Source organism: Trichosurus vulpecula, chromosome 5 (genome assembly GCF_011100635.1).
Source record: "Trichosurus vulpecula isolate mTriVul1 chromosome 5, mTriVul1.pri, whole genome shotgun sequence".
NCBI classification, from domain to species: domain Eukaryota; kingdom Metazoa; phylum Chordata; class Mammalia; order Diprotodontia; family Phalangeridae; genus Trichosurus; species Trichosurus vulpecula.
The window spans coordinates 226,574,349-226,598,952 of NC_050577.1; the positions used below are offsets into that span (position 1 = coordinate 226,574,349).

Consider the following 24,604-nt stretch of genomic DNA (forward strand, 5'->3'; position numbering starts at 1 on the left):
CAGAGGCCATGAGGTCAAATCCTACTCTTGACATGTGACCTGGGGCAAGTCATTTAAACTCTGTTGCACTTGGTTTCCTCATTGGTAAATTAAAGACATTAAATGAGATGGCCTCTGAGGTTCCTTAAAGCAGGGTAAATTTATTATCATGTTATTTTATATTACTATTTGACTAAGTATCATTTCCCCTACCAGACTGTACGTTCCATAATGATATAGGCCATACTTATCTAAAATTTGACGTGCTTGAATAAATGTTTGCTAAATTGACCACTTATTTATAAAAATAGATCTCTTTATTAAAATGGTAGAGCTGCTAGGAAAAAACAACAGATCTTGGAATGTAGCCTGTTGAGCCCAGAGGGTAGATTTTCAATCTTACGGTTCAAACTTCAAGGTGAATACTTTTCCTGTAATTTACCACAGATTTGAAACCACAAACTCTCTGCTTATTTACCAAAAGGGTAATTTATTCATAGGGTTGAAATCAATGTCAATAAACTTTAAAAGTTAAGTAAAAACATAAGTGAATTTTAAAAGAGGACTGCCTTAGATCTGTGTTTACAAAAATTAAACACTTATTTACATAAGTCACTATTTTACTCACCAATCCTTAACTTCTTGCAAGGAAAAGATAATAGTTCTTGCTGTCATTCAATTGGATCTGACTTTTTGTGATTGGGGTTTTCTTGGCAAAGATACAGGAGTGGTTGGTCCCAGCTCATTTTACAGATGAGGAAACTGAGGCAAACAGGCTGAAGTGACTTGACAGGGTCACACAGCTAGTAAGTCCCCTTGTTTGTGCTTGTCAAGTTCATATTAACAAAAAACAAAAATTATTTATTTTTATTTTTATTTTATTTTTTTAAAATTTTTTTTCCAAAAATTATTTTTAAAAAAGCAAAGAGACTTGTCTTGTGACCAAAGTCTTCCCCCCTCATTTTCCAGATACCAGTGGCAGCCAAATCCCAAGGACCTGGGGAACCAGGGAATGGACACTTAGCTTTCGTCTATACTTTCATCAGGTGTCTGAGAACTGTCTTGAAAGAGCTCATATTTCTGTTTCAACTCTTACAATTTTTCAACCAAGGTCACCATGTAGTTGCCTTCACCCAAATAGACTTTCTCCCGTTGTGGCTGGGGATTTGAACTCAGGAAGATGAGTCTTCCTGACTCCAAGCCTGGTGCTGTATCCACTCTGTCACCAAGCTGCCTGTTACAGCTGGGATGCAGTAATACCTGAGATTGTGTGTACCCAAGCATCTACAGGCAAATGATTTTTAACCTAGTTGAACTAGTCATAGGTTAGGCCTTAGTTCATTTCTTCCATCTCCCTCTAGTCAGAGTTCTTGCTTCTCTTCAGGGGGGATGGTGGGTGGGTGGGGATTCAGAGACAGACACAGATAAAGACAGAAAAGGAGACAGACTACATGGTGGTATAGTATGGTGGTGATATGGTACTATTAAATGAATGAATGAATTAAACATTTACTATATGCAGAACACCATGTTGAGTACTAGGGATATTAAATCAGAAAATAAGACAGTCCTTGCTTTTCAAAGGGATTTCACTCTCAGCTGAGGGAGGAAACATGGGTAGCAGGTTTTAGCTGTATCACATGGAAAGGCCCCATTGTTCCATAGGGACTAGTCATAGAGGGAATGTTCATGCATCTTCGGTGCTTTGGTAGAACACTTAGGCATCTTAGCTGGAACAGTGGAGTCAAGAAGACCTGTGTTTAAAGCCTGCCTCAGATACTTTCCAGTTAGGTGGCTGGGTGACACCTAACCTGAATCTTAGTTTCCTTATCTGTAAAATGGGGATGATTATATCACCTTTTTCACACTGTGATTTACTGTAAAGGTCAAATGAGCTAATACATACATACACACACATACACACACACACACACATAAACGCATTCTGTGAACCTTAAAACTCTATAAAAAGTTAGCTTTTATAATTATTTGTGAATGGTTATGCTATTAGGAGAACTGAACCACACACCCATGTGGACATTCTCACCATAAGTGAAATCAGCAGGCATGAAAGGTTGCCACTCAATGGAAAGAAAGTCTTCCATATTTTTTTGGAGAGAAATGAATAAAGGAATTTGAAGATTTGTTTTTGTTGTATCATGAAAGGCAGGATGAACCATCATTTCATGGGACATTGGACATGTGTCTTTCAGTACAATGATGATCATATATGTAAACTTTTTCTTAGTTCTCCCAGCTGCTAGATAGATCTTACTTTATATGAATCCTACATGTACTTATTTCCCCCATTAGAATGAAATGCCTGAGAAGCAGCATGGCTTGGTGGAAGTAACCTGGCCTTGAAAATGGGAAGAACTGGATTCAAGGCCCTCCTTTGGCACAGACAGGTTGTGTGACCTTGGACAGGTCATTTACTTCTCAATTGTTGTTCATTTTTCAGTCATGTCCAACTCTTTGTGACCCCATTTAGGGTTTTCATGGCAAAGATACTGGAGTAGTTTGCCATTCCTTCTCCAGCTAATTTCACAGATGAGAAAACTGAGGCAAGCAGGGTTAAGTAACTTGCCCAGGGTCACAGTGTCTAAAGCCAGATTTGAACTCAACAAGATGAGTCTTCCTGATTCTAAGCCCAGTACTCTATCCATTGCTCCACCTAGTTATGGTGCCCCCAGGCAATTTTCTTAAATTATAAATTGTCAAGATTGTACTGGTTAAAGGTAGTCCTTAGTACCAAGGAAGTCACAGATCCAGTCTCTGGGCCCCGGCACTCATCACAGTGCTTGGCCCAGAGTAAATACTTAATAAACTCTTGTTGATTGATTGATGGACATAACTGCAGCACCTATGGCAAAACCTGTTGCAGAAGATGACCTAAAAATGAGGCCACTTGATCTTGTGGAAGAGTAAAAGATAAAAAATAAATAGCCTGAATACTATACCAATATCCATAAACTTAGAGGAAAGGTACATCTTCTATGGAGGTTATATGTAAAAGAAATAGACAAGAAGTGGATGAGTATGGTTGGATCATGATTCTTAGTGGGGCAAGTAACCCTATATATATATATATATAAATAGAGAGAGAGAGTGTACATACAGAGAGAATACTTCAGCTAAGTATTGAAGTATCCCCTACAAAACACCAGAATATCTGAACACAGATTAGAGAGAGTTGTGAGTAGAGATTTAAAATTATTTGATTACAGTAGTTCAAGGATTTTGCTTCAGTTTTGAATTTTTACCATCATTTATACATGACCTACTGAAAATTCATCCCAGGGTGATTTTTTTTTTTTGTCTAGAAGAATTATGATACAGCCAGATTCCTTTTTGAAACATATTTTGATGAATCTTAATGGATTCGGTTTTTACTTGAAGCCACCAAGGGGTACACCTCTATGACATGGGTACACCTCTATGACACAATCCTTTCCTTTGTTTTTCAGTTGGGTAGGCATGCCTTCCTCTAGAATGATGACACATATGGGAAGAGTGTGGGGGTTGGAATCATAGATTTAGAGTTGGAAGAGACCTAAGAGACCATTGAGACCAATTTTATTTAACAAATGAAGAAAGTGAAGCCCAGGGAGATTTGGGGACCCTACTCTACAACTGGGGTGAATTTGGGCCAGCCACTTAACCTCTGTTTCCTCACCTGTAAAATGAGGAAGTTGGATTGGCCCATCTCAAAGGTTCCTTCCACCTCTGTTATGATCCAGTGATCTCTGTACAATTTGGCTTTTGTGATTTATTATCTTTGCTTATTTAAAAATGTTTTTCTTCTCTTCAAAAAACCTAACAGTTTCTTCAGTGCCATTTCAGAGCCCAAACATGGACTTGGTTTAATTTCCAGTTCACAACTGTTCTGAATAACTGCTCATACAAATTTAAAAAGAGCAGCTCAAATGTCTTTTCTCCTGTTCAGATTGCCATTTTAAAATTAGAGTTGGAGAAGAATTTGAGTAAGTTCATGATTATTCCACGTATTTTATATGCATCTTTTAAACAATGAGACGGGGATGTCACGGAAAGAATCCAAAGCCCATTCAGATCCTTGCTGTGTGTGACTTTGAGCCTCAGTTTCCCCATCTGTAAAGTGGAGGGGTTTTACTAGATGATGTCTGAGGTCTCTTCTAGTCCTAATTGACCTTTCCAGCCTTGTTATTTTACTCCCCTTTAAGCACACAACTGTCCATCCACACTGGTTTTCTTGCTGGTCTTCATATACAACACTCCATGGCTTTCCACTGGCTCTCCTCCCCTTCCCTCATATTCCTCCTGTCTCCTCTTCTTAGAATACCTACTTTCCTTTTGAGGCTCAGCTGAAGCACCATCTTCTACAGTAACACTTTCCTGATTGCTCCATCTGCGGGTGCCTTTCTTTTAAAATTATTTTTTAGCTATATTGTATACAGTACATGTTGTTTCCCATTACTAGATTATAAACCAGGCCACCAGAAGCTATGTTTGGGAGAAGTTAAGCCATTCAGTTCTGCACTCCCTGGGAACTAGAGTCCTCCTGGGCACCTGGCCACTAATTCCTTCTCCCCCAACCTCCTTCTACCTTTCTCTAAGAACTGTAATCGAATCACCTTTACTGTTGACTTTGAAAAAGGTATATTAATGGATTTCTCTCTTGTTCTGCTCAACAAATTTGCCACTTCCTGGAACCATAACTCCCTTTCTTGACCACCACTCATGTATTGTGTCCCCCATTAAACTGTGAGCCCCTTGAGGACAGGGACTGTCTTCTTTTTGTAGCTGTATCCCTAACAGTACAGTAGACACATGATAAACACATAGTTGGCACTTTATAAATGCAAGTTGACTGGTTGATCAAATGATCTATGATTGGTTCCTTCCCAATACTTTGAACCTGTGTATCCCTCATGGTAAAATGAGAATAACTTTTCTTGTGTATGTCTCAGAGGGTCCTTGAGAAAAATCACATAGAAGAATGAATGGCTATAAAGCAATTTATAAGGCCATGTAAATGTGTTGTGGCTAAATTATTCACATCAAAAATATTTTACGCTGATTCCAAAAAAATTAAGCTAGGTTTTTCGAGGAACTAGAATCCTAATTTTTCCTCAATGAATCACAACTAGATTAAACTAGATTAAACAAACAAACAAGTAAATAAATAAATAAGAGAGGCATGGTTAGCCTGGCCTCAAGTAACCTGAATTGAGGCCGAATTACCCTGTTTCTTGGTAACTTGCTTTATGAAGCTAATCTGGTTGGCTTTCTTCCAAAGCACATTTAGGCTGCCAGGGAACTGGCTGCTTTACTGGATGGATTGTGAGATTAAAGAGAAGATGAATGTTGATTTTGGCAACAGGTGCCGCTTTGTCCAAGGCAGGCCTCGTACCTTTTTTTAGTGGGGTAAATAAAATTAATAAAGTCACCAAATAAACCATGTGGACTCTTGCCTACCTTTTAACATGGACTTGTATGTCACAATGAACTCTTAATTTCTTTAATCTGGGTAACACCAGCTTTCGGTTCCCTGGTCCCAGCTCTGCCATGAACTGGTTCTTTGATTTTAATCTCTTTACATCTTGTGTTCCTTATCTGTAAAATGGTGGGGTTGGAAGAGATGGCCTCTAGGCCCTTTTCTGCCCTACTCTTCTGTGTTCTCTAGGCCTTGATTAGGTTATGTCGGGGAAGGATTGTGGTGTCTTCCAAGGTTTAGAAAATCTAACTTGACAAAAGTACATTTAGGTCGTTGGGTGGAAAATACTTGCCTGACTCAGCCCACCAAACTCCTATTGTGATGTCTTTTAGAAGTCTTAAAAGGTTTAACTCAGCAACTAGCCTTAGAAAGGGGGATTTTGCCTTTTTTTGTTATACGCTACTTCTCAGAATCATGCTTATGATATAATACATAGGATTATGAAATAAACCAAGATATTGAAATACATTTATCTATATATTACAAATGTATGTATGCATATATATGTACATATATATGTGTGTGTATATACACACATTTATTTAAATTCAAGGACTACTGATTAAGAACTGTTGCCTTAAAGGGACAGTTTAGTACATAGCTAAGTGGTTCAGTGGATAGAATGCTGGGCCTGGAGTCAGGAAAACTCATCTTCATGAGTTCAAATCTGGCCTCAGACACTTACTAGCTGTGTAACCTTGAGCTTAACCCTGTTTGCCTCAGTTTCTTCATCAAAAAAATTAGCTGGAGAGGGAAATGGCAAACCACTCCAGTATCTTTGCCAAGAAAACCCCAAATGGGGTCATGAAGAAACAGACTGGACTGAAATGACCAGAGCAACAACAGAACAATTGTATGGAGATATTCTGGGTTCTACATCTCTACACCAAAAGACTTCAAGTATAAACCTGGCAATGAATTAAGCATCCGTTGTCTGTGCCCAGCTTTGCTGAGTTTTGACAAGTGGTGACTTTTTTGGCCATGACCTACTCAGTAAAAGCCATCTGATAAGGTGAAGAGGAGTTTTGATCAGCCGTTGGTGTGAGGATTCTTTTGAGGTATTCTCTTCTGGTACTCCTACTCTCTGATCGCCATCTGTGTTGGTTTGTATAGAAGGAGAAAAATATGGCATGCATACCATGAATCTAATATCTGTCAAATAGTTTTCTTTGTGGATGTTGTGAGTCTCCCTTCTTGTGGTCTCTGGCTTTTCATTTTCTGTGAACTCATTGTTTTCCATTGGGATGACTGATTTTAAAAAATATCATACGTGTAAGTTAGCTCTTGTCCCTACTAGACGGAAAGGCCAAGCAGAGCTAGGATCTAGTGATGTGCACTGCTGCCCCCCTCATGCCCAAGTATCTTTGTTTCACCTTTTGATCAGGTGTTCCCTTGCTTCTATCAGGGAAGAAACCAGTATTGGTCATTTATACCTTAGTCTTGTTCTTTCCTGGAATATTTTTGATTTATAAAAATTTTTTTTTAAATTTACTTTTATTGATATGTGTTGTTTTCCATCACCTTCGCTTCCAAATTCTTTTTTCTCTATCTAGTGAGCCATCCTTTGTAATAAAAAATAAAAACCAAAATATCAATTAAATCTAACAGTATATACGCTTTTCTATACTCACAGAGGAATGGCATAAACATTTATATGTTATATGTTATATATGTTATATATATTACATATGAGTGCTTTTTACAAATATTAGCTCATTTGATGCGCAACAACAGCTTTGCAAAGTAGATGCTATTGTCAGCCCCATTCTATAACTGAGACTGCTGGTGGTTAAGTGACTTGCCCAGGGTCACAGAATTATTATGTGTCTGAGACAAAATTTGAACTCAAGTCTTCCTGACTTTAGGCCTAGTACTGTATCAACTGCATTGCCAGGTGCCTTTGATAGACTGGTATGTCTGCAAAGAAGGGAGGGAGGGGCATTTTTCCATCTCTTCGCTGATAAGCTCAGTAACTGTAATTGTCTAATCATATTTCAGTTTCTGGATTCTTTTTTTGGGTGCATGTTGGTCCTTTCCATTTATGTTGTTGTGAACATTATGTATATTGTTTTCCATAAAAAATTAGTTTAATACAAATTAATAACCATACTAAACATCTTTTTGTTTTTGAAAATCTAGGACTGCCAATTAAAATGGTGGATTGGCCAGTGTCTATGCAGTGAAAGGCTATCATGAAATTGAGAGGTTATCTCACCAGGAGGGTGATCTAGAGGAAAGTTTGTAGAGAGTTAAAACAAAGTAACCAAATGCAATGTGCCATGATGGGGGAAAAGCACTACTTAGAAAATAATACTCTTTTAGATGAGATGGTCACCTATGCTGAAAACCGCTTTTTTTTTTTAAAGCGCGAAGGCAAAATTATTGGGAAATTATTTCAGAACAATATTTCAAAGAGGGAGGGATAGAGGGAGAGTGAGTGGAAGAGACACAGGCCAGGATGGAGAGGAAAAAGAGAAAAAGGGAAGCCTACTTATATGAAGACTATCTGCAACCTTAGCTCCCCAACTGACAATCCATGAAAAAGCAGAAAGGAAGAAAAAGTCCACTGAGCTGCCAAGACTGAATTTATAGGAAAATTTCTTGGACCCTCATTCAGAAGCTGTTTACTTTTACTTTACACACAATTGTAATAAGCCTGGATTATCTGGTTTTCTAGTCCACTGCAGATGGATAGATTAGAAACAGCAAATTAAATGAGGGTGAGGATGGGGGTAGGGGCAGGGATTTGCTCCTAGGTTGATAACTGTTGGCTTTATGTGGAGAGAGGAGGGAGAAGAAAATTAATTACAGACACAGTAGTTCAAAGGTTACAGAATCCTGAAGTCATATAATGTAGGGACACACATACCAACAATTTTACCTGTGCCATTAAGGGCAACATATTTTTATAATACTTAGTTCACAATGCTGAATGTAAACTATCAAAGAGGTAAAACTACAGAGTCATTCCAAAGTTTTAGTATAATTTAAATTATTAAAGTTTAAAAGTATAGTGACTTTTGGAACCCTTGTATATTCCATTGATGCTCTTTTAGAAGGCAGGCAAGTTCGTGTAAATACATTTTAGGAAGATTTCCATCAAAACAAAATTATTTTAAACCAAATCCTATTTTTAACCAAATTTTAAAGTTTAATCAAATTTAATCAATAACCTTTGGACATTTAAAAATGGGTAAGCTTCATTTATTTTTCAATCAACAAGCATTTATTTATTATTCACTTACTATGTGCCACAGGCTTGCTAAATCTTGGGGATTCAGTACAAAGAATGGAAGTGCCCTTGAAATGAGCTTACATCTCAGTGGGGTTGGGGTTAGCAAGTACATGTATTTTAAGCCTATGCAGTATAAATAGAAAGTGAATGAATACAAATGTACACACAGTTATTAAATGTAAGGTGGTTTGGGAGGAAGGACAGTAGATGTTGGAGTGGGGAAGTAGGAAAGGTTTTATGTAGAAGATGGTGCCTGAGCTACCTTTTAAAGAATGACAGGCAGAGGTGAAGGAGGGGGGGCATTCCAGACATGGGAGGCTGGGAAGGAGAAGCTTTCCAATGATGGCAGATAAATGAGGCATTGACTGCAAAACGGAGATACATTCCAAATACATTTCTGCATTTAGACTCCACATCAAAATACTTTGCTTATATCAAAATGCTTTATGAGATTTAGTGAAAAGGTGACTATTCCTTGGTTAATAGCCATGAAAAAAATGTTGTATGTTATAAAAAGTTCTTTCCAATACAGAATGCTTCCATGAAAATTAGTTAAATTTTGATTTTCAGTACTAGATTTTAATTTTTACTAAATAAAGCAAATATGTTCTCCACTGTAGTCTTCTTCCCAGTGCTTCACTATAGGAAGTGTCCCTGGGATTTCTTTTCTTTTTTTTTTTTTTGGAGGGGGGGAGGCAGGGCAATTAGGGTTAAGTGAAACTTGCTCAAGGTCACACAGCTACTATATCAAGTGTCTGAGGCCGAATTTAAACTCAGGTCCTCCTGACTCCAGGGCTGGTGCTCTCTACTCACTGTGCCACCTAGCTGCCCCATGTCTCTGGGATTTTAAAGACTATGCTAGCGGATCATAGCCTTGGCAGGACCTGACAAGCTGGAAAGGCTTAGAGTAGGGGTTCAGGGATGGGAAGCAAGGTGAGTCAGTGGCTATAGAGCACAGGAGAGACCTGAAATCAAATCTTGCCTCAGATACTTACTAGCTGTCTGACCCTGGACAAGTTATTTAATCACTGCCTGCCTCAGTTTCCCCATCTATAAAATGGAGATAATAATAGCACCTCCTTCCTGGGTTGTTGTGAGGATCAAATGAAATAACATTTGTAAAGTGCTTTGCAAACCTTAAAGCACTATATAAATGCTAGTTAAAATAATAATATTAAAATAATAACATTATTACTATCATCATCATCATTATTCTAAAAGGGCTGTTACCTAGAACAGGTAATCTTCTATTTGACCCCAGGAAGCAGAATTAGTAGCAATGGATAAAAAGCTGCAAAGGGGCAGATTTAGACCTAGTAAAAATGCCAACCTCTTAACAATTAGTATCATCCACAAGTGAACTGGGATGCCTTAGGAGGTAAAAGGTTCTGCCTTATTGCAGCCCTTCGCACAAAGGCTGGATAAGCAGTAACTACGTTACAGTTGTCTCAGAGCAAAATTGTTTTTTGAAACCTCGAGAACATTATAAACTAAATGGATAGAGGGCGGCCTGTGGAAAGAGAGCCAAGCTCAGAGTTAAAAACTTGGGTTGAGTCCAGCCTTGGATACAATCTGAATCTGTGACCTTGGGCAAGTCACTTGACCTCTCATTTTCCCAGGCAACTCTCTAATAGCTAAGTAGTATTTGTGTTGGTAGAAGGAACTTCCTTATTGGGAGTTTTTGTTGTTGTTGTTCAGTTGTGTCCCACTCTATGTGACCTCATTTGGGATTTTCTTGTAAAGATGCTGAGGTAGTTTGCCATTTCCTTCCCTAGTTCATTTTATAGATTGAGGAAACTGAGGCAAACAGGATTAAGTGACTTGCCCAGTATCACACAACTAATAAATGTTGGAGGCTGGATTTGAACTCAGGAAATGAAATCGCTGACTGTCCAGTTTTTTAAAAAATACATATGTACCTAGCCTTTGTTTTTACATACCTTCATTTCCCATCCCTCTTTCCTTCCTCCTTTCTTTACACACAGAGCTATTGCTTATAACATAGAATAAAAAAAGAGAGAAAAGTACTTTAACTAAGCCTCCTCAACAATACATCAAGAATGCCCAGCATTATATTCAGTGGTCCGTGCCCCTTGTTCTCTATCTCAGCAAAGAAGGGAGGGAGCTATACTCTCCTATCTCTTTCCAGGGCCAAGTTTGAATTTTATCATTATGACATTCATTTTTTCTTCCTTCCTTCCTTCCTTCTCCCTCCTGTTCTCCCCCTCTCTCCCCCTTCCCCCCTCTCCTTTCTTTGTTCCTCCCTCCCTCCCTTCCTTCCTCTTTCTTCTTTTCTTCCTCTCTCTTTCTTCCTCCCCCTCCCTCCCTCCCTCCTTCCCTCCCTCATTTTCCCCTTCCTTCCTTCTTTCCTCCCTCCCCTCTTTCCTTCCTTCCTCCCTCCCTCCCCTCTTTCCTTCCTTCCTTCCTGTCCTTTTTCATTGTTGTGGTCATTGTGTCTTTTGTTTTCCTGTTTCTGTTTATTTCACTGCATGAATTCATATCATGCTTCCCTTGCCTCTCCTTATCCTTCGTATTTCTTATTTCTTACAGCATGGTAATATTCCATTGCCTCCTTGTATCACTATTTATTTAACCATTCTCCAGTCCTTGGGCATCTACTTTGTTCGTGGTTCTTTGTTCCTACAAAAATGCTGCTACAAAATATTCTTTTACAAGAACATATACATTCACGTCCGACATAAGAACACCAACACTAAGATGAAAGTTAGGCATTCCATTGTAACATACTGCAGAAAGCAAGTGTGTGTCCATGACTCCTAGGTATTTATAAAACACTAAGGCAGCCAAGTATCAGAGGCATTCTGGGAAAGTTCTCACCATTGTTCACAGAGCTTTCTGGTAGAACTAAGATAAAGCTGTTTCTGAGGGTGGGAGCCAGGAGTGGGGTAGGGTGAGGGATGAAAATTATTTACTAATAATAAAGGAATAAATAATTTAATTGCTTAACAATGTACCTCATGCAGCTAGATTTACTTTGTACCCCTCGTTTGCATTTAGGTTCAATTTTGCGTTGTAATTCTATTTGTATGTGTTGTATACACCTTAATCAGTGGTGAGCCCAGTAAGAGCAGGGATCATATTTTTATTTATCAGGGATCCCAGAGTTGGAAAGGACCTCTGAATATGAAGGAGAATCCTCTCCATAGCATTACTAATTAGTGGTCCTCCAGCTTTTGTTTGAAGCTTGGCAATGAGGCAGAACCCTCTGCCTCCTAACGGATCTCTGTCAACATTTGGATAGCTCCAGTTGTTAGGGAGTTTGCCCTTCCAGGCCACATTTGCCCCTGTGCAGTGTCTTCCCATCATTCTTAGTTCTGCCCTCCCAGGTCAAACAGAACAAATTTATGCCCTCTTCCTAGGTAACAGCCTTTTGTGTCATTGTATTTTCCTCTGTCCTCAGCTCTCAGCCTCATACACACTTTACATTGCACTCTGCATATAGTAAGTGCTTAATAAGGGATAAATAGAACTGAATTCACTAAGTAACAAAATCGCAGTGTTCCCAAAGGTGGTCCTATCCGATTTTCAGTGAGATTGTTGCTGAAAGCTGGTTAAATGGTAAAGGAAGGTAGATTGCTTTCTAGAACTCCCTGACACATGATTTGAGGTAAACCTGGCCTTCTGTCAAGGAGTCTTTTTATTAGAAGCTGCTGCAAATCCCCATTGTTCTCCTGCTCTTGTTAAAGCAGCCTAAGTCAGGGGTGAGGAATGGCCTCGAGCCACATGTGGCCCTCTAGGCCCTCAAGTGTGGCCCTTTGACTGAATTTAAACTTCATAGAACAAATCCTTTTATTAAGGGGATTTGTTCTGTGAAGTGTGGATTCAGTCAAAGGGCTGCTGCACTCGAGGGCCTAGAGGGCCACATGTGGCATTGAGGTGGCAGGTTCTCCACCATTGGCCTAAGTTTGCATTTTAATTGAAAAAAATATGCCCTATAATTATGCATGACCGTTAGCATTAGTAGAAAATATTTCTAGCCAGATATAATTATGAAATACTTTAAAAATGCCTAGTTCACATTTTCATTTTCAGAAAAAACCTCTCTAGATCTGGAAGTATCGGACTCTTATTGTACTCAAGGAAATCTTTCCATTAACATTCATTCTACAAATATTTATTAAAACACCTAATGTGTGTGAAGGGCTGTGTTGGAGCTGAGGCTTCCTGCCCCACTCCCCAGAGCCCCGTCCCCCCCCCCCCCCCCCAAAAAAAAACCTGTCAAAACAGCCTTTGCTTTCAAGGGAAATACATTCTATTAGAGGAAACAACACATAGACATGTAACTCAGTTCTATTTAACTTGAAACACCTATGTGCAAGGCAGAGTGTTGAGTTGATGTTATGACAGAGGCAAGTTAGTGATGTTTTATTATATTCCTGTGCCAAAATTTGGTTATTCATTTTCAATCATTGGACATCCACTTTGATTCCCTTTATTTGCTGTCCTTAGAGGGCTTACATTCCACTCTGGAGAAGCGGCATGTAGACAGACAATTCAATTCAGTTTAACAACCAAATTTAGTTAAGTGAGTACCTACTGTGTGTCAGTTACAGTCCAAAGTGCCAGTGCCAGGAGATGCATACAGCCCCTGCCATCAAGAAACTTACATTTTAGTTCTTTCCCCAGTAACGTCAGGAGGAGGTTAGAATAAAGCACGTCAGAATGGTCCCCAACGCTCTCATCAAACACAATGATCATTTACTCCTTTGGAGTTTTACTGGATTTGGAGAAGTCCTTTTTTTTTGCTACATTTCATCTTGCTGCTATTTTTGCTTCTGTTGAAATCCTGTTCCAGTTGCCTGTATCTTTGCCAAGTATCGTACACTGAAAAGAAAGAAAGAGTTCTTTTTGGTGCCTTTAGCGGCTGAATTTTATTCATTCCCTGAGTTGGGGAAGAAGCCTCCAATGCAAGTTGGTACAGGTGCTGTCATTTCGGTATACTTGCCATTGGGGAATTGGCCCTAGGGAGCCTTTAGCAAAGTTAACAATGCTATTGAAAAGAATATTCGGACCAGATATCTAGTTTTAATTGAACTCAGATTATTCTTCATTCATTGGTAGGCACAGGTTGGATGCTTGAGATTTAGGAATTAACCTTTTCTATAGTTATAGAAGCCAATGGGTTGTTTCCTCGGAAGAAAAGTCCTCTTCCTCACGTGCTCCTATTAAAGCATAAGATGGTAAATTACGCTAATTATTGAAATTGAATACTGCTGGTCACCGAGTTATTGTTCTGTTTCTATTTAGACTTGGATTATCACTTGCATTTATCTTCAGCTGCTCCTATTCAATTCTCTCGTCAAAACCAAAGGGATCTGCGGGAATCCTGTGACCGATGATGTGAAAGAGATCACAACATTGGTAAGAAAAGAATCCATTTTTTTTTAAAGAAAAGAATATATCGAAAAAAAAGAAAAGGATGCATTTTAAAAATGGGAGATATTTTTCTTAGATGAATTGGAGGGAAAGAGAAAAACATACTGGCTGGTTGGGGTAAAAAAAAAGATATTAATCACTTCCTTCCAAAATCAGTGGAGGTAAGTAAAGTCACTGTCAGGAGATTCTGAGGAGTTTATCAATGGAGTTGACAACAGTTGAGATGTCAGGTGATTAGTGAGTTGAACAATGATTCCTGTGCTGTTCCCTGGAGGCTGCCTTTTTCTTGCCCCTTCCTCTTATCCATAATCCTTCAGATGCCTCGCATGAGGAGGGCTGCATTCAGATATTCCTCATTATCTTATTAGATGGCCCCTTATCATCACTTCACTACTGTGCTGCACTTAGAGTCGGGAAGTTGTTGTTTAGTTGTTTTTAAGTCGTATCCAACTCTTTGTGACCCCATTTGGAGCTCTATTGGCAAAGATGCTCGAGTGGTTTGCCATTTCCTTCTCCAGCTCATTTTACAGTTGAGGAAACTGAGGCCAACAGGGTTAAGTTACTTGTGTAGGGTCATTCAGCTGGAGGTCTGAGGCTGGATTTGAAATCAGATCTTCCTGAGTCCACTCTATCCACTGTGTTACCTAGCGGTCCGCAGAGTCAGGAAGTCATGATTTCAAATCCCAGCTCTGATACAGACAAGTTGCTTATCCTTCTTGGTCCTTAGCTTTCTCATCTGTAAAATGGGGATAATAATACCTCTGTAGGAAACATGAAATCAGATCAACAAGTATTTCTGGACTTAACTTCATGCCCCGTATAAATGAAGTGGATCTGCTTTCCTTAAGTGAGGTAGAAATCAGGAAGCATCTTTCCATTTGGTTGGTAGTAGGGAGGATTCATCCAGATATACTCAGGAAAATTGGCTCCTTCATCAATAACATGAGATAATTGGACAACGTGATGTCTAACCAAGTAAAATCAAGTCAAGAAGCTTTATTAAATGCTTACTATGTGCAGGCCACTGCCAAGCCCTAGAGATGCAAAGAAAGGCCTGTCCTCAAAGGGCTGACAGTCTAATGGGAGAGACCATATACAAACAACTAGGTGCAAAGGTGATATAGACAGGATAGCTATATATAAGTTTTATTATTTATAATTAGATTTCATTAGTGCCAAAATCAAATAGAAATTGGAGCCAGTAAACCATGCGTAAGGGCAGTTAGGCAGCATAGCGGATATTGCTCTGGGGCCTGGAGTCAGGAAGACCTGACTTTAAATCTGACCTCAGACACTTACTAGCTCTGTGACTCTGGGCAAGTCATTTAACCCTTTCTGCCTCAGTTTCCTCATCTGTAAAAAGAGCTGGGGAAGGAGATGGCAAAGCATTCTGGTGTCTTTGCCAAGAAAATCCCAGATGGGATCACAGAGTCGGACATGACTGAAAAGACCAAACAACAGCATATTACAATCCCTCTTCTTCGTCTTCGTCTTTGTCTTCTCTGCCCCTCCTAGTTTCTCTTCTCTAATAGGCTTTTGACAAGAATGACATAAGCAGAAAACCAAAATTTTGAAGACTTTTATAAACTGTGCAGAATCTGGAGAACAATTTATACAAAAACTACGACATTGTAAGATTTGGGGAGTTTTAAGAACTGTGATCAGTACAATAACTTTTCATAATTCCAGACCCCTGAAGATGAAATAGTGCCAGGCATTACAGAGAGATGATGGATTTAGGGTTCCGAATGAGACACACATATTTGTCCATTGCTACTGAGGCAATGTGTTTTTGCTAGACTCTGCATATTTTTTACAATAATTTTTTTTAGTGGGGTGTAGGGTGGGAAGGTAAAGAAAATAGATTTTTGCTAATTTAAAAAATAGAGATAGAAGGTAGAACTACAGATGGGAAATGTTTGTTGCGTGTGTTTTCAGATGAGGTCACTGTCTTACTTTACTTTGTTACAAGAGACCTCATGAAGTAGGAGTAATCTGTACATGGTTGTAATGGGAAAACAAAACAGCAATAAAATTTTAAAAAATACGTTAAAATACATCACAATAATTCCTTGTAAACTGGATTTAAAAAAAAAATCGACAGAAAGAGGAACTGGATTAAAATTCTAGCTCTTCTCCTAACTGTTTGATCGAAGTCCCTTGACTTCGGGCCTTAGTTTCTTCTTTCAAGCAAAGGGGTTTGCATTAGCTGGCCTTTTAGGAGCCCTCCAACTGTGAGTCTATTAATGCATGCTAATTCAGAGTAAATGTCAGATCAAATCAAATTGTCTCTCTGATTTGCTAATAGGAGGAAAACATTTCTCTGTAGTTTATTATTTTTTATCGGCAAGGCAGTCGGGATTAGGTGACTTGCCCAGGGTCACACAACTAGTAAGTGTCAGGCTGGATTTGAAGTCAGGTCCTCCTGATGCCAGGGCTGGTGCCCTATCCACTGCACCACCTAGCTACCCCTTTTGTAGCTTATTAATTGCATAATTTTCATGGGGAGTGAAATGCTTGTTTTTTTCGCAGTATTATAACAATTACTTTTTAGGCATATTCTTCCTTTCCCAGTGCTATATCTCTCTTAACAGTTCTCCATGTTAATTGTTCCTTTTCTGTCTCTTAGATTCAGCATTCAGTGGATTATAAGCACGTGTGATTAATTTGTTGTTCATTTGAGTCCAACTCTTCATGACCCCGTGGACCATAGCACCCCAATAGTGCCTATGGGGTTTTCTTGGCGAAGATGCTGGAGTGGTTTGCCATGTCCTTCTCCAATAGATTAAGGCAAACAGAGGTTAAGTGATTTGCCCGTGGTCACACAGCTAGGAAGTGTCTGAGGCTGGGTTTGAACTCAGGTCTTCCTAGGAATAGTCTCCTAGATGTCTCTGTGTGGTTAAATATACCCATAAAGAGACATCGTTGGGTGCTTGTACTATCTCCATCTATCCCTAAAGAATATCCCCTTAACATACCATAAGAAGTGTGTGCTTCGTTGAATTGAACGAAGTCATTTTCCCATGGAATCATGAGCAAATGATATGTCCCGCCAGTCATCATTCTGTAAATTATCCCTTCATTTTTAGATCCTAAAAATGCCCTGGTTTTTGGGCAGATCTCTCAGCATCCCATTACTCATTTCATATCATGCTTTGCAAAAGTTAAAACGCTCTATGAGTGTGAATTGTTTTTATCCATTCTTGTTTTTTTGGTGGTTGAAACTTAAGGACTACTATTTGCAGGTCCTATCACTAACTACATTGATGGGTCTTCTGGAAAGGATCAGTTAGCTAGTGTCCTACTTTAGGGATATTTTCTAGACCTAGGTAAAATGGGTATAGGTTGGATTTGCCACTGAGGTCCCTTCCAACATGAAATTCTGTGAATCTTTGAAGTTGATATTTTGGTAAATTTCTAGAATGTAGAAGTTTAGCATTCTAAACTGGGATTGAGAATAGATTAGGTCAAAGAGGATTTTTTTTAAAAAGTTTTTAATTTTCATAGTATATTTCCTGTTTTATACTTTTGCTCTTTTATTCAAGAAACAGTGATCAAGTGTTCTAGTAGTTGTAGAGGGCAAAGAAAAAGTATAAAAATAGAATCCCTGCCCTCAAGGAACTTACAGTCTAGTTGGGGTGCCAAAATTACCACACATGATAGAATAATGAGTAATCTGAGAGGGTGCTTATTTTAAAGAGTAAAATGATGGCTTGATTTTGCTTTTGGCTTCTGTACTAAGCCACTGGTGGGGAGTTTCGCTGGCAATCACTTGCTACATGAACTATGCAACAAAGACCCTCAAGGACAAATGACTGGACATCTTGGCAACAAGAAAGTTGCCAAGGAGTCCAGGCCTCATGCCAAGGCGACCCTGGCGTACCATCCATTTTCCAGGGATAGCATTCGCTTCTTTATCTTTGCTGTCTCCTGAAGGCTTGTATTTATGTTTCTGAACTTATGTCTGAAAGTTCTAACATGAAATCATGCAACTTAATCGCTGAGTATTATTTTGAGGGGGATGTGTTGTAGTGATAACTCTTGTCTGTTCTGTAGTTAGTTGTAAATTGTGAAAGACGTTTTGTGGTGTAAGTTTATTCTAGTGATACTGTGGGATCATAAAATCATCGGGTTATCTGGAACGGGCTTTAGAGGTCATTTAGCTCAACCCTCTCATTTTACAAATGAGGAAACTAAGTCCCAAAGAGATTGTGTCTTCCCTAATGTTACACACTGAGTGGCTAAACTGAGATTTGAACCCTGATCTTCTGATGCCAAACCTGATTCTCTGGCTACACTGCTTAGTTTGTGGCCCACAAATAGAGCACACCTTCCACACCTAATACCTCTACTGTTAGGCACCTCCCACAAACACATGGGTACCTGATCCCTATTTTTAATTCTAGTCATGACTTCCAGCATGATACAGGGGAGAGGGAACTGATTCTATAGTTAGAGGGACTGGGTTCAAATCCTGCTTCTGAGGTTGACTACTTGTGCGACCTTAAGAAAGTCATCTCACTTCCTTGGGTCTCATTTTCCTCAAATGTAAAATAAGAAACTTAGGTTAAAAGGCTTGTCCTAGATCAATAACCTATTCTCTTACAATTATGTAAATCTTTTTATCCTGAAAGCAAAAATAAATATATACTTACTTTTACTCATAGACACCTCCTGTTGGGGTAGGGGGTAATGGTTCTAAAATTTAACACACACACACACACACCCATTGATCTTACACAATGTAATCATCCCATTCTTCTCCCTTTTACTCCAGTAGAAATCCATTTTGTACCATTTCTTTCATACTGTTACCTTATGGTCCAATTTTTTCTTTAATTTTTATTTTCCCCTCAATTACATATAAATATAAATTTTTAACATTTTTTTTAAATCTTGAGTTCCATATTCTCTCTCTTTCCCTTCCCCCCTCCTTGAGAAGGTAAGCAATTTGATATGGATTATACATGTGCAGTCATGCAAAACATTTCCATATTAGTTGTGTTGCACAAAGAAATGCAGATCAAACAAACAAACCAACCAAGAATGATAAAGTTAAAGAAAAAAGCATACTTCAATCTGTATTCAGACTCCATCAGTTCTTTCTTTGGAAGTGTATGGCAGTTTTCATCGTAAGTCCTTTGGGATTGTCTTGGATCATTGTATTACTGAGAATAACCAAGTCATTCACAATTGAAAACATACAGAAGACCTTAAAGCTCTATCGACCTGTGAATTTTTATCATTTTTATTATTGTAATGGGCAAATTAAGGAGGAAATCTATCATTGTGTTGATGCCCATTTTTTCTGATTCTCTGATTTTCTGTTCCCACTTAGAATCATACAATCTTAGGATAAGAGGTACGGATAGAGCATTTATTAAGTGCTACATGTCAGCCATGGTGCTAAGTTATAGGAACATAAACACAGGCACAAAGACCGTCTTTGCCCGCAAGAAGTTTATATTCTGTTGGGAGGATGCATTTGGTGGGGGAGGGGTAGGAGGAAGGGTAAGGTTGGAGAAGTAGTCCAAGGAGTTGTGAATTGAGTTGAGTTTGAGGGTTGGAAGGGAATACAACTACAATACCAGAAAACAATCCCCCATCACAACATTTATTTTTTTTTTTATTTTTTGCGGGGGGGAAGGCAGGGCAATTGGGGTTAAGTGACTTGCCCAAGGTCACACAGCTAGTATGTTTGTCAAGTGTCTGAGTCTGGATCTGAAGTCAGGTCCTCCTGACTGTAGGACCTGTGCTCTACTCACTGTGCCACCTAGCTGCCCCCATCACAACGTATTTAACAAATGGTCATCCATCCTCTGCTTGAAGGCCTCCAAGGAAGGGGAATCTACCACCTCGTAAACTATCTATTCCACTTTTTCACAGCTCTAATGATTAGGTTTGCTTTTTTTTTTCTGACATCAGACTTAATTTACTTCTTCCTAATTTCCAATCATTGTTTCTTGTTTAATCATTCTATCACATGAGAGCCTTTCATATACCTGCAAAGATAGTGATGATGTCCCTTCTTTCCACTCCCCAAACTTCTCTTTTACAGGCTAACTGTAGTTAATATAATTTTCTTTAATTGATGCTTTTATGACATAGATGCATTCCATCTTATTAATGCCCTTCTTAAACTGTGGCTCCTAGAACTGGAAAGGGAATATTCTAGATAAAGTCTGCATAGGGCAGAGTGTAGTAGGACTACATCATCCCTTCTTTATTCCTGGAAGCTATACCTCTCTTAATATAGTCTGAGGCAACATTAGCTCTTTTGCCCACCACTTCATAATGCTGACTCATTTAATATGAATTCTATCAAAAGTCTTTAACTCTTTTTCAGATAAATTGGTGTGTAAACGTGCTTACCCCCATCTTGTACTTGCAACATTGATTTCTTATACCCAAGTTGAAGACTTTACATTTATCTTCATTGAATTTTACCTCGACCCTTTCTAGATATTTTTGGATTCCAACTCTGTCATTCATTGCAAATTTGATGGGCATAACATCTATGTCTTTATTAAAGTTATTGATAAAAATGTGAAAGAATATACCTCTTAGGCCTCTATGAAGACACTTCACCTGTGATCTCTTCCTGAAGTAACTATTCAATAGTTGAAGCTAACTGAACCAAAAACCTTTTAGAAATATCCCCAAATTTAACATTTTAATCATGTGTCACATAAGAGACTTCTAACATCAGTGCTTGATCACTGGAGCTTAGGGAAAATGTTGGCTATGTTGCCCAGTGTACCATATTGTGGTCTGGCAGTTGAGAGGAGCATCATATGAAGTTGATGCTAAACAAAAGGAAAAGTTGCAAATTGGACACGTGTTAGTGGCAGACTTCCAAGGTCATCTCTGTGAGTAACTGATCTCACTTCAAAAGAGTCATCTGTGAGGTGAGAATGACTCGTTCCATCATTTCTTGGGTCAGAAATACCAACTATGAACAAATAAACAAAAATGTGGTGGTATAACCATGCTGTTAGACACCAGAGAATGCATTTAAAATTTTTTTTCTAAATTCCAACTCATATTCTGTTTAAATTAGCAAGGTATTTTGGTTTTTGTTTATTTTTTGAGTGGTGATCATAAGAAGAATTTTGAAAAATTCAGTTTAATATTAAAGAAAAATGGAATTAACTACATCTCATACTGAAGAAACCCTAGGAAGGCCCAGAAGTAACCCAGAGCTCTTTAGTCTGAGACTCCATTTATTCATTTAACAAACATGGATTAAGAGAGGAAGTGCCAATTAGTAGATAAAATGGTTGAATTGTTCTTAGGAAAATCTTCGAGTTGCAGATGCAGATTTAGAGCTAAAAGGAACCTGTGAAGCCATCAAATCAATCACCAAACATTGAGAAATCCAACTCCCTCATTTTACAGAGGAGGACAGTAAGGCACAGGGTGGATTAAATGATTTGCTCTCAGTTACCCAGCTAAAATTTGAACCCAGGGCTTCTGACTTGAGTTCAGTCCTCAGTCATATAGCCCAAGCTGTTTCCTATAAGACCTGACTTCAAATTCTTTTTTTTTTTTTCTGGCACTTCATAGTATGAACCTCTGTAAGTCAATTAACCATTCTGTGCCTCAGTTTTCTCATTTGTAGATTTGTGGATAATAGTGGCATCTTCCTTCATAGGACTGTTTTCAGGATAAAATGAGATATTATACACAAAAACACTATGAAAGTCCTTAAGAATTAAATAAATGTGGGCTGTTGTTACTATTATGATTAATATTGTCATTATTCTTACTGTGTGTGATGTGCTATGCTGGGCCCTGTGAGTATAAAAATAATTTCAACCATAGACCTTGTTCTAAGGAATTTACAATGTAATAAGGGAATTCACATAGGGACTTTGAAAAATTAGAGAGAGGCAGCTGGATATGTGTATGGAGAGCTAGCGTTAGCCTCAGGGAGTTCTGAGGGCTAGTCCTGCCTTTGACCCATACTAGCTGTGTGACCCTGGGTAAGTAAGGTACTTTATGTCTTTGTCAGAACTCTTTGGGATTAATGGCAGAGAAAGTGATCCTGCTTGGTAGAGAATTCTTCACTAAGAGCTCCCAGTACTGAGGCAATCACATGTTGAACAAAACTAACAAAAATCAGAGAAAAAACAACAAATTAGAAAATGGTAAGTGTATTGTTCAATCATTTTTCAGGGGTGCCTGATTCCGTGTGACTCCATTTAGGGTCTTGTCATGTCTGATTCTTTGTGACCCCTTCTGGGATTTTGTCATGTCTGATTCTTTGTGACCCTATTTGGGGTTTTGTCACGTCTGATTCTTTGTGACCCCCTTTGGGGTTTTCTTGACCAAGATACTGGAGTGGTTTGCCAACTCCTTCTCTAGCACATTTTATAGATGAGGAAGCTGAGGCAAACAGGGTTAAGTGACTTGCCCAGGGTGACAAAATCTAGTGTCTGAGGTCAGATGTATTAGAGGAGTCTAAAGTGCTGTGTCAGAGGGTGCGGTGGCTTCTAGATTTGGCAGTGGTTGGACAACAGAAGCACAGTGGCTTTTCCTGTCAGCTAAGCTGGTTGTTCCCCAGAGATAAGAAAACAAAGACAAAGGGGAAATCCATGTGAAACAAGATGGAGATGATCTGGTTACATTGTTGTATACATCCCAGCAAGCCATGTGTTATTGTGGGAAAATCACCAGTGTCTCTAAATGGGACTGCTTAGTGAGGAGGTAGCTGGCAGGGTTCTTGAGAAAACTTGTGGCCAATATGGAGACGAAGATTGGGACACAGAAAACATCAAACCTCATATTGTTCTTTTTTCCTTATATTCGATACCTGGTGCTTCTGGAGCAAATGGAGACCATACTATTATAGATTTAGAGACCCAAAGGAACTTGAGGGCCATTGAATCCAGCCCCCTCATTTTACAGCTGAAGACACTGAGTCATATACTTCATTCATCTGAATGAATTCATCTGATGATTCTTCCTGGAGAGATCAGTTCAGGGGGAGTAGATTTTTTCTGGATCAACATTAGAACACAGATGCCAGTGATAAGTCCTCTAAAAGAAAATCCTTCCACAGTGGTTGGATTGAGACCACCTCTAAAAGAGAATCCATCTGCAGTGGTTGGATTGGGACCTGGAAACTTCTGGAAATAGGAATTTCATATAGCATCTTTAAAGAAGGAGATAGCTCTGGCTTTTAGAAACAACATAATGACTAGGGGAAACAACCTGAACATACAGAGAAAGGTCATTATCAAGATGGAAAAGATTGAACAATCTGAGGGTCATTCAGAATAGGTAGATGTGGTAGTTCCATGGAGGATTTTGTGATTTACGTAAGTCCTGTTGTAATACATGGAGAAATATAATCGGGACATGCAGTTCACCAAATAATGCTGTAGCATTTTACAGTCCACACCAAGAACTCTAATGAACATTATAAAAGTAGAGAAAATACTTCCCTTAGGCAAGTCAGGAATTTAATATTGCAAGAAGTCTACCATATACTGAACTGGGGTTAGGTCCTAGAAATGAAGAAGCATATTCCTTTCCAGGAATGCTATCAACTCTGATATTTAGTGCCACTTTTTTTTTTTATTAGTGCCACTTTCTAGAGGAAATTTGACAGTTGGCTGAGGAACTTTGAAAAACGGGCCATTTATTTGTTGCTCTTGAACAAATGGGAAGAGCTTGTAGGATGTTCAGAGGACTGTTCTTCAAGGTGGCTAGTAGGAAAAAATGAGAAAAGCTTACTATAAAATCTAGGTAAGAACAGAACACTAGTGTTTCCCGAAACCAAGAAAAAACAGATTATATTTATCAAGAAAAAAAATAACATGTATTCATAGTGCCTGAGAATGGTGGGGAGAGAGACAGACAGAGGGAGAGACAGAGAGGGAAAGACACAGAGAGACGGAGACAGGGAGAAGAGAAGGAGGAGGAGGAGGGAAGAGAACGAGAGACAAAGACAGACAGAGAGGAAGAAAGAGGGAGAGAGAGAACACGTGAATATAATAATATTTATAAAGCACATTACAAACCTTAAAGTGCCATACATATAAACACTAAATGTCGTTGTCATCGTCATCATCATTTACTAACCATTTCTAATAGGTTTTGATGCCATGAAGATGGTTTTGATTTTTGAGTTAGGTGACTCTCCTTAGCTCCTGCCACCTTCTCATCGCATTAAAAATCTTTTACTGGGGCAGCTTGGTGGCGCAGTGAGTACAGCACTGGCCCTGGAGTCAGGAAGATCTGAGTTCAAATCCGGCCTCAGACACGTGACACACTGACTAGCTGTGTGACCTTGGGCAAGTCACTTAACCTCAATTGCCCTACCTTCCCCCCTCCAAAAAAAAATCTTTTACTAGTTTGTTGGTGAGGGGAAATGCTAAATATTAAAAGCTTGAAGTTACTAATGCAAATGGTTTTGCCAGAAAATTTTAAGCATTCCATATCATTCTTCCCTTTATCATTTAGGGGTTTGACATTATATTAGAAAGGCAGAATTTATGATTTCAAAGAGA

General features: G+C 38.9%; 1 protein-coding gene across 3 annotated transcripts in view; it reads left to right on the plus strand.

Annotated features, from left to right (window-relative positions):
• Positions 1–24,604, plus strand: part of KITLG (KIT ligand) — a 118,486-nt gene that overhangs the window by 41,063 nt on the left and 52,819 nt on the right. For all 3 annotated transcript variants that reach the window (XM_036761303.1, XM_036761305.1, XM_036761304.1), the window contains exon 2: positions 13,959–14,072. In XM_036761303.1, coding sequence (XP_036617198.1) covers positions 13,959–14,072 — 114 coding nt within the window. The remainder of the gene's footprint in view (positions 1–13,958; positions 14,073–24,604) is intronic.